Below are 17,466 nucleotides of genomic sequence, written 5' to 3'. Positions count from 1 at the left end.
TGCGGGGGGAGATGTTTGTCTTCAAGGTGAGGGGGTGGGCCTTGCAGATATACGATAACTAGATGGCGGGGGAGTGTTTTTCTGTGTGCTACATTGTTTTTTCAAAAATTGGCATGCAGGGAATCCCATCAGTCTGTGATGTCACAGCTGGGTTGGTCTGATTCAATGCTGAGCTATGTGGCTGCTCACACTCCTTGGGCTGTTGCTGTTTGTAGACACAGCCGATCTGGTATCTCTGTTTCTACGCTGGGGCCCTAGACGTGCTCTAACAAGGTAAAATGCACAGAGCATGGATTGTAAAACAGTACTTCAGTTTCAGCAAAGCAGCTGTGTCTGGGATCACCCTTAAGCAGTGTCCACCTGGTACAGTCCATGGCTTCCTTAGATTGCAGCAGATACGAGGAGCAAACCATTTCTAGGAAAGGGGTTGGGAGTGTTAAGGGTCAGATTAGATGTGAATGATCCCCTGATGGGCTGTGGGACTGGTTTATGGGATTGCACCTTAAATGTAGAATAACAGCATCCTCTGTGTGGTTAAGCCAGTTTGTTGTTTTAAGGAGCACGCTGATGTTTTTTCGGGAGGGCTCAGATCTGCATCTTTCTCCAGCCATCTGAAGGAGCCCCCAGCCTACACTCTGTCACCCAGCCAGGAGGGGGCTTTTTTCGTGATGGTGTCACGTGAAAGGACTGCCTCTCTCTAACTCAATAAAGCTTCTGGAGTCAGCTTGCTTTCAGCTCCCACCTCCCGCTCACACAAGAACCGGAGAAGAAGAGATTTACGGAACCGAGGGTCCGTGTTTTCCCTTTCTTCTCCCCCTGAATGACCGCAGACAGGGCTGTTTTGATTTAGACAAAATTCTGTCGTCAAAGAGAAGGGAAACTCCAGAAGGAGAGAGCTGTGATAGGGTGACCACCAGTGCTGTCCCTGTCTGCTTACTTCCCCTTTCAACGCATCTTGCGCTGGGACTTTCACGAGTTAATCCCCGAGCACATACACAGCCCTGTCTTCCCATTTTTACGTCATTAATCCCAAGTGTTTTTAGAAACAATGGTTTACTGCTTCGACTGAGTCATCATCACATGTACAAAAATTCTTGTGCACAAAAACATACGCAAAAATCCGGTCTGGATATGCGGTGGTCATGATACTTCTACAGTTATGACTCGGCTTTTCAAAACGGCACTCGGTCATCGTGTTTGCTGTCTGTTCTGGTCTGGTTGACAATTACCGCAGTCATTCAGATCCACGTCAGAGAGACAGACCACCCACTGTCCTCTATTTACGTTACCTCTCCTGCAATTTTGTACCGCTCCGTGTAGAGCGCAGAGAAGTCAAAAATGTCCGTCGTGGGGTTTGCAGCAAACACGCGGGGAACTTCTCCCCTGCTGTAATAAAGCTAATTCGGCTCGCCGCTGCTCTGGTGGGGGGAATCAGCACTTTACCCCGGCCATAGTGAAGTCTGCCACGTTGATAAAGAGGAGGTAGAGTGGGGAGGGGTTGGGGTAGAGTGGGTAGCAGGGTGGTGGGGTTGGGGGGGATTGTACTCAAGCGGACGGTTTAAATTTAGGGCCATTGGCTGCTTTCCTGGTTCTGGTTTCAATATTAAACACGGCTGGAGAAATTTCAAGGTCTGGACACGGGCCAGGGAGATGGAGGGTACGTGTAGGACAGGCTTCAAGGCCTGCTGTGCTTTGTGTGGCTTCAGAGCCTGATTTACTGTGACTGTACAACAGGCTTCAGAGCCTGATTTACTGTGATTGTAGGACAGTGTCCATATCCTGATTTACTGGGGATGGAGTACAAGGTCTATATCATGCTTTACTGCATGTTTAGGAAAAGGCTTCAGGGCATTTCTTTTGTGTGGATGACCGGCTTCAAAGCCTGCATTACTTTGTGTGTGTGTGTGTGTGTGTGTGTGTGTGTGTGTGTGTGTGTGTGTGTGTGTGACTTTAATACCTGCTTTTGCCAATATGGTCTGAATGTATGGGTCACTTAGATTTCTCATTGATGAATATTTATTGCAAGGCGGGCAGCTGCCCTTGATATGTCCTTCTCAGCCTCCTTTCCCTACGTGCTCACGTCTCAGTGCTCCCTGTCTGACTGCAGACGTCACAGCTTACAGATTCAGACTGAATAAGCCTGAGGGGCGAGTGCTGCATGTGGTGCGCCGTGTCTTGCAGAAAAGGCTCACGAGTCCACCTGGTTGAAGAGGGTTATGACCCAGCGTGCATGGTTAGGGTTCTGGCCCGCTGCATGCTGAACACTCTCTCTTTCTCCGGCAGGGCCGTTGGTTCTGGAGAGTCCGGCGGAACCGGGTTCTGGACAATTACCCCATGCCCATTGGCCACTTCTGGAGGGGGCTGCCTGGAGACATCGATGCAGCCTATGAACGGCATGATGGGAAATTTGTCTTTTTCAAAGGTATGCTTTTTTTACTAACTACGTCAAATTTAAGCTGGGGCAAGTATTCTCAAGTACAAGATCATAAAGGCTCATATTCATCAACGAATAAAACTTTTAATGATCCATTTAGAACACTGAATAATTTAGCTGTTGCTTCTACTCCAGCTGGAGTTTAGGCCAGTGCAAAAGCCATACAGCACACTTTGCTGGTTCCTTAATTGGCAGTGGGGCCCATGCAATTAATTGCCCAGTTGGGACGAGAGTGAGGCCTTCCAGGTATTCCGGTTCCGGGTCATCATGATTGCACAGAAATAAAATCTCCTTTTTTTTGTCCTTAATATATTTTTCCTTAGACCCGGGATGTTGAGTTTCCATCGGTCTCTGTAACCAGATCCGAACCCTGGCTCCATATCCCTCAGTGCCCCTGCTTTATTGACCTGCTTTCTTTTTACAGACCTTTGCATGAGGCCCGAGTCTCCATGATTAACACGGCAGGGTCCAACTTCCATTTGTATATTTCTCGTTAGGTAAATGATTAAATAGACAGAAAAAACTCTGCTCTAGTTACAATGGCTGCAAGCCACAGCTGCCTCCTCGTTAGTTTTTCCACAGAATCTCCAGCCTGGAGTCTTAAAGCAGAAACTCGGGATTCATATCTGAACGGCCAACCAAAGGGGTCCGGTTTCTCTGGTGAGGGTTTTTTGGCGTATTATTGTGCCATGCCATCGAGTTCCAGATAGAAATTGAGGAAGAGGAAGGATGAAGAGGAGGAGAAGAAGAAGAAGAAGAAGAAGAAATAGGAAAGAGCAGCTTGACCGCTTGCTGAGTGACTTTTGAGAAAAAGGAACCATGGTCCTTTAAGACAGCTGGCCCGCTCGTAGAAAACGTCTTGAGGGCAAATGATGTCACTGGCAAAACATTTAAAAATTTGGATATCGGCCATCAGGAGGGGAAAAAAAGAGAAAAATCTTGGAGTGCAGCATCTGCCAGATGTGGGACCGTGTTGCATCAGCCAGCGGTTTCCAGATGCTGACGGCAAAGGTTTCGTTTCTAAGGAGAGTGTGGGCCAGAGGAGCCTGGGTGGATGAAAAAGGGTTTGGGGATGGTGCCTCCGTGTCTGACGCATTGTGTAACCCTCTCGCCAGGCGTCCAATGTGCACTGTGGGCCTTCTGCAACCCTGCTGCGTGGCCGGGGGATTCGGGCGGGCGCAGGGCACCCTTGCATGGGGCGTAGCGTGCCCGGGGCTGTAGCCGTGGCAGCAGGCACCAGAGTACCCGGGTGGACATAGGCTCATGTCCCCTAGTTGGGATACTGTGGTCATGCCCCTTGAGAAGGAGCACCTGAACGGTGTCACTCGATCACACCATGGAAACACGGGCATACAGATGAGGGCTGGTTTCTCTGCTGTTTGTGCGCTTTGAAATTGCCAGCGCTGTCGGCTCGCCCGATCGAATGGGTGTGTGAGCGAGCGGGCTAATGAATAAGGCCGTAATGTAATGCTGCCGTTACAGTTTCCGTGCTGCGCTCCAAGCGTGCAAGGGGAATAGGATGGAACTGGAAAGTCCCCATGTGCATGCATGGTCCAAAACCACCCAGCTTAGCATGCATCTCCTCTCTGTCTGATCTGCTGCGTTCCCTCTCTGTAACCCTCTGTCTCATGGCAGGGAGTAAGTTCTGGCTGTTCAGAGAGGCGAACCTGGAGCCCGGGTACCCTCAGGAGCTGATGGAGTACGGGCAGGACATCCCCTACGACAAGATCGAGACGGCGATTTGGTGGGAGCCCTCTGGGTTCACCTACTTCTTCAGAGGAGATCGGTAAAGAGCCCATCCTCATTCTCTCTCCTGAGATTGATTGAAGGGGTGTTTTGTGCTCTGTGTACGCCCTGTGACCCCCCCCCCCCCCCCACCTAAACCCCCTTCTCCTTTTCCACAGGTACTGGCGTTTTAATGAGCAGTCTCGTGCTGTAGACAAAGACTACCCCAAGCCAATCAGCGTGTGGGGTGGAATACCGCCCTCTCCCAAGGGGGCCTTCCTCAGCGATGATGCAGGTGAGCGAAAGGGGAAAGGGTGGCCAGGAAAGTGCCTGTAATGCTTCTTTGCCAAAAAAAAAAAGGGGGGAGAGGTTCCAGTGAGAGAAGGCGGGAATTGGGGCGCGGGGACTGTGGGGCGAAAAATTAGGGGAAAAAGTGACGACATCTTTGACTTTGATTTGGGGGAGTTTTTCTTTTCCCTCTTAAATCGTTCTCCCAGTCAGTATGCTGGCACTCTCTCCCGTAACTGCCAGTGACTGATTTGGCAAGGCCCAGGGGTAGCAGGGAAAATGCCAGGGGTTTTTGTCTTTGGCAGATTCGGTCCTGTGCACTTCCTTTGTGGCAGGTGTGCATTATTCTAAAAAGAGAGCTTCCCAGGAGTCTGCATTTGTTCCACTTGGCTGATGCGAGTGTGGTCGAGGGTTCTGCTGGATTCGGTCTCCCTTAGCAACTTTGATCCTAGGGTGACACACAGAACCTCTCTAGTGCTCTGCTCCTTGTAGGCTTAGAATTTTAGCTTTTTGGTTTCCCTTTTTTAACTGCAGGCTGCTACGCATATTGAAACTTAATGATCCACAGTTAAAGCAAACAGGCAGTACTCACAGTACACAATAGCTTACTGCCTGTGAGCTCTGTTTTGTTTTTTTGTGTTTGAAGAGAATGACCTCATCAGCTTCTTCTCCTTGGTCTCTGGCAGCTTACACTTACTTCTACAAAGGAACCAAGTACTGGAAGTTCGACAACCACCGGATGAAAGGCGAGCCCGGGTACCCTAAATCTATCCTGAAGGATTTCATGGGCTGCAGCGCGCACCTGGATCCCGACGAGGACGAGGATGGCGGGCGCAAGTGGCCCGACGTGGACCGGCCGCCCTTCGACCCGGACGCCGGCCAGGACCCCGACCGAAACCGAGACCGAGAACGCACCAACGATGTGGACTACAAGGGCGAGGACGACGAGAACAACGAGGTGGACGTGGTGCTGACGGTGGACGAGAACGAGGCCCGCGTCATGAACATCATCATGGTGACGGTGCCATTGGTCCTGGTGCTGTGCATTCTGGGATTGATCTACGCCATTATCAACATGCTGCAGCGCAAAGGGGCGCCCAAGATGCTGGTTCACTGCAAGCGCTCCCTGCAGGATTGGGTTTGACCCCTGACCTTCGATCCCCCCACCCCCCCCCACTCCCACTCGCTCTCCCACGGTGCTCTACCCAATCTGTTGACTGTAGTCTATTTATATCAGAAACTTTGCACATTGTTTTTTTTTTTGGTTTGTTTGTTTTGGTTCGTATTGTATTTTTTTTAATTCATATTGTGTGTGTGTGTGTTTTTTTTTGTTTTGAACCAGGAAGCTGTTTCTGCATATTCTCTCTCCACCTTATTCCTGAAGAGTTTCCTCAGATTCAGAGCTGCCATCTGGTTTGCCGATCACGGCTTGAATAAAAAAAAAAAAAAGAAATAGAATGAAACGACTGGAGCAGACAACGAAAAGAAGGAGCCCTGTCACTCCGGCTCGTTTTTTTCATAAAAAAATTGCAGACATCAGGAAAGCTCATCGCAAAAACAGATTTGAGTATCCACCAGGCAGAGACAGACCACGGCCACTGCAATAACTCACTCAGCGCTCTTAAACACACCTGCAAAGCTTGTATGTACAGTGCCTAAAGTTGGAACAGCGGCTCTCGCAGCTGTTTCTAAACTGCGTTCCCCCTCTTCTCTGTAGACTGAATGTTACCACGCAAACCGACACAGCCTGAGAGCAGAGGGGGCCACAGCCAGCCGCAGAAGGGGACGGGGCGTTCGGTGAGGGGAGGGGGGGGGGGGGGGTACAGAATGAGCTTTGGCGGTTGGGCCCCGACACGGATCAGCTGAGAGCCCCAGGACACGCTGGCAGTGGAGGGTCGTATTATTTTAATAACCCTTGTGAAAAATGCGGGATAATCCCTCTCATAAAGCAGCAGGTGTGAAAAAGGTGGGCAAACCCCCCCCCCACCCCCCACTCCCCCTTACTCCCCACCCCCCTCATATCTATACCAGAGCAGCCGTCTCCAAGCAGAGAGGACAGGGGAGAGAGGAAGAGACTCAGAAGATGCCCATGTCAGGGATGGAAAGAAAGAGAAATCTTATCTGTTCAGCGCTGGGGAAGGTACACTTGTCTGTTACTACAGAGCCAGTCTGGCTTGCATTACACAAACCACTAATGAGTGGGGTTTTGGGGGGAGGGGGACGACCCGTGGTTCCTGCAGCTGAATTAGGCGGATTGGTTTGGAGGGGCACTCCAAATTCCTCCCCCCCCCCCCCAATAGGATCCTGCTGCTGCCGTGCCAAGTGACCTACATTTCTGAGTCTCAGAGTCTTTAGGATCTGGTCTCTGAGAGATCAGGCAGGAAGGGGCTTCCTATGGGAACTGTGTTTGTTTGTCTTTCCTCCAGACTCGTTCCTTTGCATTTTTACTCAAAGTCATGCCCCTCACCCCTCCCAGCCCCCCCCCGACCCCACCCCCCCCTTTCCAAAGTCTCCGATTTGTATTACGGTGGCTCTATTCATAGACTTTCGGATTGAATAAAGACCCTTCAGTCCGGGAGTATTTTCATCGAGAGACGATTACTCCTGAAATATACTCCCGCTCTCAGTTATCCCAGTCCCTCCATGACAGGCCTGCTAGAAAAGGGAGGGGTTGGGCGTGAGTGTGCGGACCGCTGTGTCCTTATGAGAGCGAGCCGAGCGTCGAGAGAGAGAGAGCGCAGTCGCTCTGGGGTTTCTGAGGTAACAGCGTGTGGTCACAAGACTGTGGAGTGACTGGGAATGTGACGATGCTGATTGGATATAAAAACAGACCAATCAGTGTGTTAGGGGTGTGTTACGGCTCAGGAACTCCCGCATTCGCTACCCATAATCCATCTGCAGGCTGGAGCAGTAAAATCAATCAATCAATAAATCAATCAGTCCGTTAGGTATGACTGAATATAGTGTCCTAACAGAGGGACCACTGCTGAGCTTATTGCATCAAAACACTGAGTTTTGGAAAATGTAAAATGAGGGGGTTTTGAAAACAGAAGCAGTGATATCTTGCCAACAGACAATAATTCATCTGCGATTATAATCATTCAAAGCCGTGAGACTTGCAAAAAAAAAAGCCGACAAAAACCCTGATCCGTCCAGAAATACAAGATGTTTCTCTCCAACCGATTTGTCTGCAGTCAGTGTCTATATCTGCAGGGCCTCGGAACAGCGGTCAGAGTTAGAGTACCCCAAGAAACCTCCGAAACACAGAAGTTTTGGTTTTGCTCCAGAATCCGTCTGCTTAAGGGCGGTTGCCTTTGCAACGTGGGGCTGAGACGAGCTACGAGGGGGTTTATAAATATGAGCCGGTCCTGAGGCATGCGCAGTGCCAGCTCTGTAAAGACCATCGACCGAGCCGGAGAATCACTCTTCTGTAATGCCACACAGTCTGCCAGTAATGGAGCCTGCTCAATCTGGTCGCCAGGCAACGTCCTGCTGCCCCCCCCCCCCTCTCCTGGGAGATTTGGAGGAGAGTTAATCAGAGATAAAAGCTCTTCCACCCTCCGACCGTCCGAGTGAAATGAATGGGGTAATTAAAGATCAGGCTGGTGGGGGTGTTTGGACGGGGGGGGGGAGTCCATGAAGAGTGCTCCCTCACTTATGAAGAACTGGAGGGTAACAGGATATCTGTGTCCGTCCCCTTCTTAAACCGTACGAGCATGTATGCAGTGGGCGACAAAAAAAAACAAAACAATAATATATTTCCACAAAGGAAATTTCTGCCTTCAAGTTTTAAATGATATACTAAGACATGCTCTATGCTCATTCTTGGATCAATTCCAAGGCTGGTTTTAGTTGGCTCTCTGATTGTTTTTATTTATAAGCATTGTCGTGCAAAAAAAAAAAGACAGTCCAAAAAAAAAAAGGAAATCCGGTTAGTGATTGTTTGAAGGCTTGGAGTGTTGCTCCCTGTGTGTGTGCACGTGTGCGTGTGAATATTGCGCATGGGAGTGTAAACTGATCTCTCTTATAGGACATATTTATAAATGATCCCACCCCCCCCCCCCCCACGTTCCAGCCCCCGCCCCAGCCCCCACCCCCCGCGGGTTTGAGTCCTCAGGGGAACTGGACTGGACTCACAGCCCTCTCACAATACGTATTGTCCCACTACACTGCATCGGCACAGGAAGTGAAGCCGGGCAGTAGACCAGGAAACCAGAAACGGCTTCCTCCCACAAAGCCTTTAACTGTAACCTGGGGTCTTTCACCCTGTCTGCCATGAATGGGTGAATCTCTGCATGCGGGTCTCTGATTTCAGACTAAAGGAACTAAAGTTGGTCGAGGAAGCAGTGGTAATCGAGAGTCTGAACAGCAAAGCCAGTGTATCCTACCTTTCTATTAGAGAGCCCAGCCAGGCCAGGCCAAGCCAGATTGCCAACGCCCTCGTTTTCTTGCGCTCCAGACTGCCCCCTGGTGGTCGACACCTCTCTCTGAGTCCCGGTGGAATTCAGCTGCCTCACGCCTCTCCTGGCAGAGGTCCCTACTGCCCCATCTGTCCCTATCAGTTCTCCTGCTAACCACTACTTGCCCTTGAGGGTGACAAACATTTCAGAGGCTTTTTAAATATAGGACAGCGGGGGCTGTCATACGCCTCCTGACATCCGTGGGGTGTCGGGTTCTCTCGTCCGCAGCTTTGCGCTCAGACAGCATGCCAAACAGATGCCATCCTAAGAGGCGGAGAGGCAGATAGGAAGAGACAGAAAAAAGGCAACCCTAAAGGGAGGGTGAGCAGGTTTCTTCACCTGAAAAAGAAAAGCTGTAGTTCTCTCGTTGTTCTTTAACTAACCAAACGATGCCCTGGCTGCCCGATTCACTGTCCTGGCAAATGCCGGATGTGCGGTTCGAGCTGTGGATGGTCCCGGTGCTCTGGTCCTCACGCTCCAGTGCTTTACAGGGCGTGTGCTATAGGGTGTGGTCAGGGCGTGTCCTGTAGGGTGTCGTCAGGGTGTGTCTTGTAGGGCGTTGTCAGGGTGTGTCCTGTAGGGCGTCGTCAGGGTGTGTCCTCTAGGGCGTTGTCAGGGTGTGTCCTGTAGGGCATCACGCCTTAACCTTTGAGCCTAAAAACCACATGCCATTAAATGCAAGTGACGGCAGACTTCAGTCCAACCGATTCTGGTGCCGGGAGGACGTTGGTGGATGTGTCGCAGTGCCTAAAATTCACATCTGACGCCTAACATTCAGCAACGTTTCTATAACATAGTAGCAATGTTGTAAAAAACTCAGATTCAGCCTCAGTGCTTTAAACCACGCTATCTTCATTATCGGTGAAGAATTTTAAGAAATCGAGCTTTGTGGTCAGATTTTTTTTAATGATTACTATTCATTTTCTCCTGTTTATGTTTCTATTTCAGTTTCTGTTTGACTTAATTATTGTTTTTAATTGTAAATAGAATTTTTCTGTAAGAGGACAATTTTTTTTAATGTGGTATGCCTTTTTTTTACTTTGTGAATAACATTCCGTTTTATTCTCTGCCGTAGACACAGAAGATTTTATACGTTCATGTTGTGTTGTTCACTTCCTCTTGAGTGTTTAATGATTCATGCTGGACATGTGTACCTCTTACACAATAAAAATGTCATGAAAACTAAGCCAGACTCTTCCAAGTGTTAAAGAGCCTATGGAGAACTAAGACTTCAAAGCACAGCAGTATAGAAGGGAGCGAGGATGTATTCAGATCTGATGATCACCATTTGAACAGCACAGGTGGAGGCTATGACACATTAGTACATCATCTAAGAATCCATACTGTACTACAGCAAAGAATCTGCAACCTCCACCCACCCCCCCATCTCCTCCATCTCTTCTCCCCCCTGTCCCTGGGGTGACATCATGGGATTCTGGCCCTCTCTTCTGGTTTTCTCAGGAAGAGAGACGTGTGCTACATAAGCTGGTGGGTTATTTATAGACAGTCCCTTAAGGATGTGGAGGGAAGGAAGCACACACTGTTGGAGGGTCCCGGTGTCACCCTCGCTCTCACAGAACAGCGTTCCCGGCAAGACCCGTGACGCTCTGCTCAGGAGTGGTTCTAGAACGCTGGCCGCTCCAGCTGAATAATCTCCAGGCCGTCGGGTGTGCGGTGGTGTGGCGCTCTTCTTCTTTGTTCTGGGAGAGCCGGTGGCCCAAGCTGTCGTCGCCACGTACAGTGTAGGGCCAACCTAAAAATATGCGAGCGAACCCTGCCAAGTCTCTCTGCAGAGATGAAAGGGGTGGCTTCAAAAAGCCATAGAAATCAGTCCTCTGAATGGGAATAAACAGCCTCTTCCCCCTCCCCGGCTTGACCGGGAGAGGAAGCCTCACACAGCGGCTGCTTTGTGCCGTTGCTTGTTTGAAGATCCATTCTTCTTCTGTGGTGTTACAGCGGGAAAAAAGTAATCTCCTCCCCGAGCTCCTGTTGCATCGAGAGCTTTGGGGTTGTGCTCCAAACCACTTCCACAATCCTGGCGATCCTGATCTCCAGTCAGCACTTGGCAAGTGATTATTTCCTGTGATGGTCTGAGCACTGATTGGAGATCAGTGTTGGTAAAGCAAGAGAGGAGAGGTTTGGGCGTGCAGCCCATCTCTCTTTACCTACACTTCAGCTGGATTTATCGGTGGTGAAAGTAGATGAAGTTTCTTACTGGGATGATAGCGTAGCCCCAGGGTTATTAAAACAGGCTTAAGACACACTGTGATGTGCCCACTTATTGGTGCCAAACTGCAACTAAATAGCTTTATTTATTTATGCGGCGCTACATAAGTTTATCTCCAATAATAATTTTAATAATGCTGCACAGCCCCCCCCCCCCTCTCTGCAGAACTCAAATTCCATAACTCTAAGCAGCCCCAATCACTAAACTCAGGGTCTCCACAGCTAATATTACCAGAGAAGTTAACTTACAGCGAGAAATGTTACTGATCCAATCATCCAAGTTTTAGTTTCGTCATAACAATTACAACACGTTGTATTAATCTCATCCACTGACAGAATCAATGAACTGTTAATTATAAGGGCAAGTCATTGAACTGTCTTGTATGGTTGCACACTGTCACGCAATGTGTTTACTAATTCTGCTGTCTTCTCATCCCTACACCTTCCTCGAATTCCAAGAGCAGTTAAGTTGCCATGACAGTTCTACGCCAAGCGCATGCTGAAGGTTATAAATCTAGCGAGGATTCTAAGAAGCGAAAGTATGAATCACAGATGACTTGTGTTTTGACATTTTATATAGTCTGAAAGGGTGGTAGACCAAAATGATGGATTAGATGTTGGAAAGTACACTTTACTAGTCAACAGGTACATCTCTCTGCATCAAATATGTCTTTCCACTATTGTGGAAAATCTCTATTTTTCATAATGATAGAGCAAAACTGACAATGCAGACTTAGTCTCACCCACCTCTACTCTCGTACAGAGTAAATTGTTGGAGCCTTCGTGTGTATGAATTCCAGCTCTAGCTGTATGATTCATAATGATAGCACCTCATTCCCCCATCTAGGTGTTCTTAGCTCTGCTGCAACATGACCATAACATGACCACAACATGACCAAACCAATGAGATCCAATGAGGAAGCAAAAAACTAAGGTCTCTAAAGCGCTCGTGTAGACCTCTCACGGTCACAGGGCGGTAATGCATCTATGCTCTCGTTCCCCAGCTGTGGGGAGATAATTACTTCCTGACCTGACTGAGCGTGCTCTGCACCTGGGTCCAGTTAAATTAACGGGATCGCTCATTTCCCACCTGCTCGTCCCCCCGCGGGGAGCTGGCGGCCGCGTGCGTGCCGCTAGCAGCAGTCACGTCCCACCTGTGCCTGTGCATGCCGTGCGTGTGAGAGAGCGCAGGTCAGCGAGGGCGTGGAGCAGGTACCCTGCAGGACGGGGGAGTCCAGGTGCTTTTCGGAGGGAGGCTGGCACTCTCACAGGGTTACCTTAGAATGACAACCATCCCATCGCTCACAAACAGCCGTGAGCCACTTAAGAAAGGTCGTTAAACAAGATTTCAGCCAGCACACAGATTGGACTGCCGTGATGCCACACTGTACGGGTTTCTGACTCTCTATAAGGTCGGACAGTGGTGGTGGCTGACTTTGGGTTCGGTCTGGGTATGGTCTCAGCCATAGTAATTTCCTGGTTTATTTTATTTGACATGTTCTTTTGCTCTGCCACAGAGACATTTATTCATACCGAGCTGAAACCAGAAAGGCCTTTATTTATTATCATATGCTGTTGGCTCTGTGGCAGCCCCTCTGTCCTACTTGGCAAGGACCCCTCCTGCTCCCTCTATACCTCCTGCCAGGCCCTGGGCCTCCCACCTGCACTTAAATAAACAAGGTGCCTTACCTGTCCCCCAGGACCGCGCATGAGACCTGAGAGCATTACTCACCCCCATTAGGGCCCACCTGTTTCCCCCTGGCCACCACAGCCCTCGCCCAGAAACCCACACTGGCCCACACGGGGAACCCCCCCGACCTCCTTGTCAGCACTTTGGTCAGGGCTGGGGAGGGGGGGGGGGGGGGGGTGAGCTGCAAGAGAGAACCAAGCCAAAGAGAGGTCCTGAAGGCCTGAGACAACAGAGCTAAAGCAGCACGTCCACGATGAGTCAGCTGACCATGAGCAAAGCCATGACATCAGGTGAGTTGGCTGGACGCCCCTTGTGACACATCCCAACCAATCACAGGCAGCTGTTGCGTGCATGCCGGAATACACAGAGAAAACCACCAGGCCCCTCCAGCTCGAATCGCAGAACGCTGAGCTCCCAGATAAGGAGAGGAAGTCCGACCACAAGTGAGGCCCGACCACTGACCATAACCAGCACGCGCTGGCTTTTCAACATAGAGGTCACGCGGTCATTGTGTAAACAGCTGAACTGCAAGAATGGAGTCCAACCACGCAACCGTCTGCCAGAGAGCATCTGACCTGGTCCAGCTGGCAGACGGTCACAGGCTGAGGGCAGAAGGACCAATCCAATCGCTAGCAACCACGCTGGACCACGCTGACGTGATCACATCAGGGTTAGTGTTGCAGTTATCCTGTTACGCTTATAACAAACCCCAGCACGACAGAGGCACAAGTGTGTTTCTCTTAGAGGAGAGTTGCTCCAGCTGGCCCTGTGTGTGTGTGTGTGGTATGTATGTTTCAGAGTGTGTATATGTGTATTAGTATGCACATGTGTGTGTGTGTGTGTGTGTGTGTGTGTGTGTGTGCCTGTGTGCGTGTTTGTGTGTATGTCTGTGTATGAGTGTAGTACGTGTGTGTGTGTGTGTGTGTGTGTGCGTGTGTATGTGTGTGTATGTGTGTGTATGTGTGTGTGTGAATGTGTATGTGTATGTGTATGCTATGTGTATGTATGAGTGTAGTATTTGTATGTGTGTGTGTGTGCTCTTTGAGGGCTGGCCAGATCATGAGGGGCAGGTCAGAGAGGGTGAGCTGATCTGGGTCAGTCATTTATTTTCCTGAGAGAAAATTCTCCCTCAGTCTCTGGAACATCACTGTCGGAGGGGCCGAGAGACCCCCATCTCCCGTTCCCACAACCTCTCCTGTGGGTGACATTTGAGATGGAAGACCCTGGAGTATAGAGGGCCTGACTTTACAGCCAACCGCAGCGACACAACAGCTCAGCAGCGACACATGACATGGAGAATGTCGCTTTCTCTCGAGACTCTGAACAAGTCATGTCACCTCAACATGGTGGCCCATATGACCACATGACAAAACCACATAACGTTTCTGAAAGCTTGCTTGTACAGTACAGTACACTGCACTAGTACAGAAAAACCCAGACTGAAAAAGAGCAGGGCCATCACTTGTCGCACACGTCCGTCAGCGGCTGACTCAGGAGCAGCTCACATGTGCACGTTCCTAAGACCATACTTAGAATGAAAATGAGTGAGAGTGATCTCAGATCAGGCTTTTAGGACAGGCACGAGTCAGAAAACTTCATCCATTTGGTTTTTGTTGGAATAATCTGCAGACAGGTGCTGTACCATCTGAAGTCAGGACATTAAAAGTCTATAGTGTTTGTGTACATTAAAGTACATAAAACATAACAACGTACGACCTTTGCACTGGGAGGGTATTGTGCTGTAAAAATGAAACTAAATGTAAAAATGTCCAAAACACTCCAAATCATCCCTGCGGACTGGTTGCGTTAACCGCTGCCAGGACCCAGTGTAGGCAACAGCACTGGTGTCAGTGAAGCACAGCTCTCTGGGGTGGGATTGCTGTGATTGTGGTTTGTATTAGAAAAAGGAGGCCCAAAGGAGGCTGTAAAAGGACACAGGTGTCCCAGTGACTTCATTGGAACCACATGGCGGACAGCGGCACATGCGGCCCCTCAACGCTAAACCTGTTATCCTTACGGGGACAAAAACTACGCATCTCACATGCTATTCAGGTTAACGAGGAAAACCGCCATCACAGAGACACAGAGACTGCGATCATTTATCTTAGCATGTCTGACTTGAGTTATGAAAGCATGTGGACAAGTAACGGTCTTGTCGAACACACAGAACACATGATGTAACTTCACAGGCTCATGACGAATCAGCAATCGGCTTGCACGCATAACATATCCTCTCGGATTACTCCCCTTATAAATCTAAAAACAAGTTATTGCTGCCAACCGATTTGCAGTGAATAATTTCAGCTCAGCAAATCAGTACCTATGCAGGCTTCTGAGCTAACGTGTTGGCACAGTGTATGAGGGTATCGCGTAACGAATGGTACAATGGCCATTGCACCCCCCAGTAAGGTGCACATTGCTTATAAGAATCACATCCATCATTGGTGATTCAAGTCTAATAAGTGACAGATTCTTATAAACCGGACTGCAAATGAATGGGTATAGTGGATATTGGCATTTCAAAAGTTTCCCCCTTATTTATTTGGGAAATGTCCCTGGCTAAATTCTTAAAGCATGAAACAAAATGTATTCAACTACAATATCCAATCCTTTCTTTACCAAAGTTAAGGTAATAGCATGACTCTCATTAATCACCATCAGTGAACATTGTGTACAGTTTAAATACAGGTTTGGGAGCAGTTTCAGCATGGCATGTGCAAACAAGGTGTCAACAGGAAAACAGGAAAGCAGAAAATGCGAAACGCTGCTTTCTGCTGGCCTAATTCACTCTCACAATTGCAGTGTTGTTTTTAATTTTGTTCGAGCCCAGTGTTTTCACTCAGTGTAATGACCTCGCTTTATTGGCATCAGGAGAGCACCTGAAATCCAGCACCACGAAGTGGGAAGCCAGTTAAAATAAGGGGAAAAAAAAGACACGGAACACAAAAGGCCTTGTAATAATGGATTGTGTAAGTTTGGAATGTCTCCCTCAAGCCTCTTTGACAATACTGTAACACCATGCAGGAAAGCACTGGAGGATTACAGCATGATTACTTACAAACAAACCCAAGTATTTGCAGATGGCCAATTCTGCTGGCTGTCCAGGCCTCTCTCTGTGTGTTTGTTTGTGTGTGTGTGTGTGTGTGTGTGTGTGTGTGTGTGTGTGTGTGTGTGTGTGTGTGTGTATGTGTGCGTGTGTGTGCGTGATTGTGTGTGCATGCGTGCATATGTGTGTATGCCAACTTCATGTGCTCTTTTGAGCTTGTGCTTTTGTGCTTGAATGTGTATTTGTGCCTCATTTGTGTGTGTGTGTGTGTGTGTGTGTGTGTGTGTGTGTGTGTGTGTGTGTGTGTGTATGGAAAAGTGGACATGTGAGCATGCGTATGTATGTAGGTGCATGTGTACGTGCATATGTGCATGCATGTGTGTGTGTGTGTGTATGTGCATGCATGTGTGTGTGTGTGTGTGTGTGTGTGTGTGTGTGCATTCGTGTGAGTGTGTGCGTGTGTGTGTGTGCATGTGTGTAAGCATGTGCATATGTGCATGCATGTGTGTGTGTATGTGTGTGTGTGTGTTTGTGTGTGTCCGTGTGAGCGTGTGCGTGTGTGTGTGTGTTTGCGTGTGTGTGTATATGTGTGTGTGGAATTATTGAGCAGACTCAGCATAGGTCTGTACAGTTGATTAGTCAGACATTCCCGGCACATGATTGCAGGGATCGAGCAGCTGTAACGTCTGGCCTCTGAACCACATTCAGGCCCCCTTTCCTGAGCACTTCTGCAAATATAGACCCAGTCCCCTGAGCACTCCCGAAAACACAGGCCTGGCCCCCACGGTGTTTGTGTAAAGGTGCAGAGAAAACAGGAGGGCTTCAGAGAGCCTCAGGACGGAGGCACATGAGTGACCCTGTCAGGGTTCAGTCGAGCTGTATTTGACAGAGACGTCTGCCTGTTTCTTTGGCCCAGTCAGATCTGTTTAGCGTGAGACTGGTCCACGTCCTCGTCAGATGTCTGATAAGTAAATGGCTGAACCCGCAGGGGGACTTCCAACTGCCGATGCGTGACGCTTGACACGCAGCGAAATTCAGACTTCCGCTTTCTGCCTCTCTGTCCTTGCTGCTGGGTCGTTTCAACACTGAAATTGGGCAGGCGCGCAGAAGCACTGGTGAAAGAAATGGCGGTTGTGTCCGCTCCATAAACACGTTGCAGGTTCTCCCACATAATGAGACCTGCAATGACATCACCTCTCTGAAGAGAGCTCACACTTGGCTGTGTTTGGAACCATTTCTGTTCCCAGTCAGCGGTCTACGACCGTTGGAATCACATCTGAAGAACAAAGCAACATCACACGGTGAATGATGTCATTTGAAAAGTTTTAGATCATAAAGCAGCCTTCAGAACACTCTCGGCTCCTCAGACAGGGGCTACAAAGGACTGAAATTAATTTCCATGACATCATCACTTGTGACTTCAGCCTGTGCCCCTAACCAATGCTCCCCCATCACTGAGAACAACAGGGGGGTGCAAGAACTCCTCCGCCACCTTTCCTCTGACGTCTGACCTCTCAGCTGAGGGCTGTGAGTGGACAGAATTCACTGACTGTTTGGCAAACATGTCACAGATCTGTTTGCAACCGTATTATAAGGC

General features: G+C 49.2%; 1 protein-coding gene across 1 annotated transcript in view; it reads left to right on the top strand.

Moving 5' to 3' along the window:
* The window catches only part of mmp15a (matrix metallopeptidase 15a), a 22,246-nt gene extending 16,528 nt beyond the window's left edge, over nucleotides 1-5,718 (top strand). Inside the window, exons 6-10 of the mRNA XM_036544387.1 lie at nucleotides 1-26; nucleotides 2,284-2,422; nucleotides 4,070-4,220; nucleotides 4,339-4,454; nucleotides 5,134-5,718. The exon at nucleotides 1-26 is cut by the window's left edge and continues 201 nt beyond it. Of these exons, the coding sequence (XP_036400280.1) occupies nucleotides 1-26; nucleotides 2,284-2,422; nucleotides 4,070-4,220; nucleotides 4,339-4,454; nucleotides 5,134-5,591 (890 nt within the window). The 3' untranslated portion in view covers nucleotides 5,592-5,718. The remainder of the gene's footprint in view (nucleotides 27-2,283; nucleotides 2,423-4,069; nucleotides 4,221-4,338; nucleotides 4,455-5,133) is intronic.
* Nucleotides 5,719-17,466: the final 11,748 nt, after the last annotated feature.

The sequence above is a fragment of the Megalops cyprinoides genome, chromosome 13 (assembly GCF_013368585.1).
Source record: "Megalops cyprinoides isolate fMegCyp1 chromosome 13, fMegCyp1.pri, whole genome shotgun sequence".
Lineage (NCBI taxonomy): Eukaryota > Metazoa > Chordata > Actinopteri > Elopiformes > Megalopidae > Megalops > Megalops cyprinoides.
This window is presented reverse-complemented; position numbering and strand designations above follow the sequence as displayed.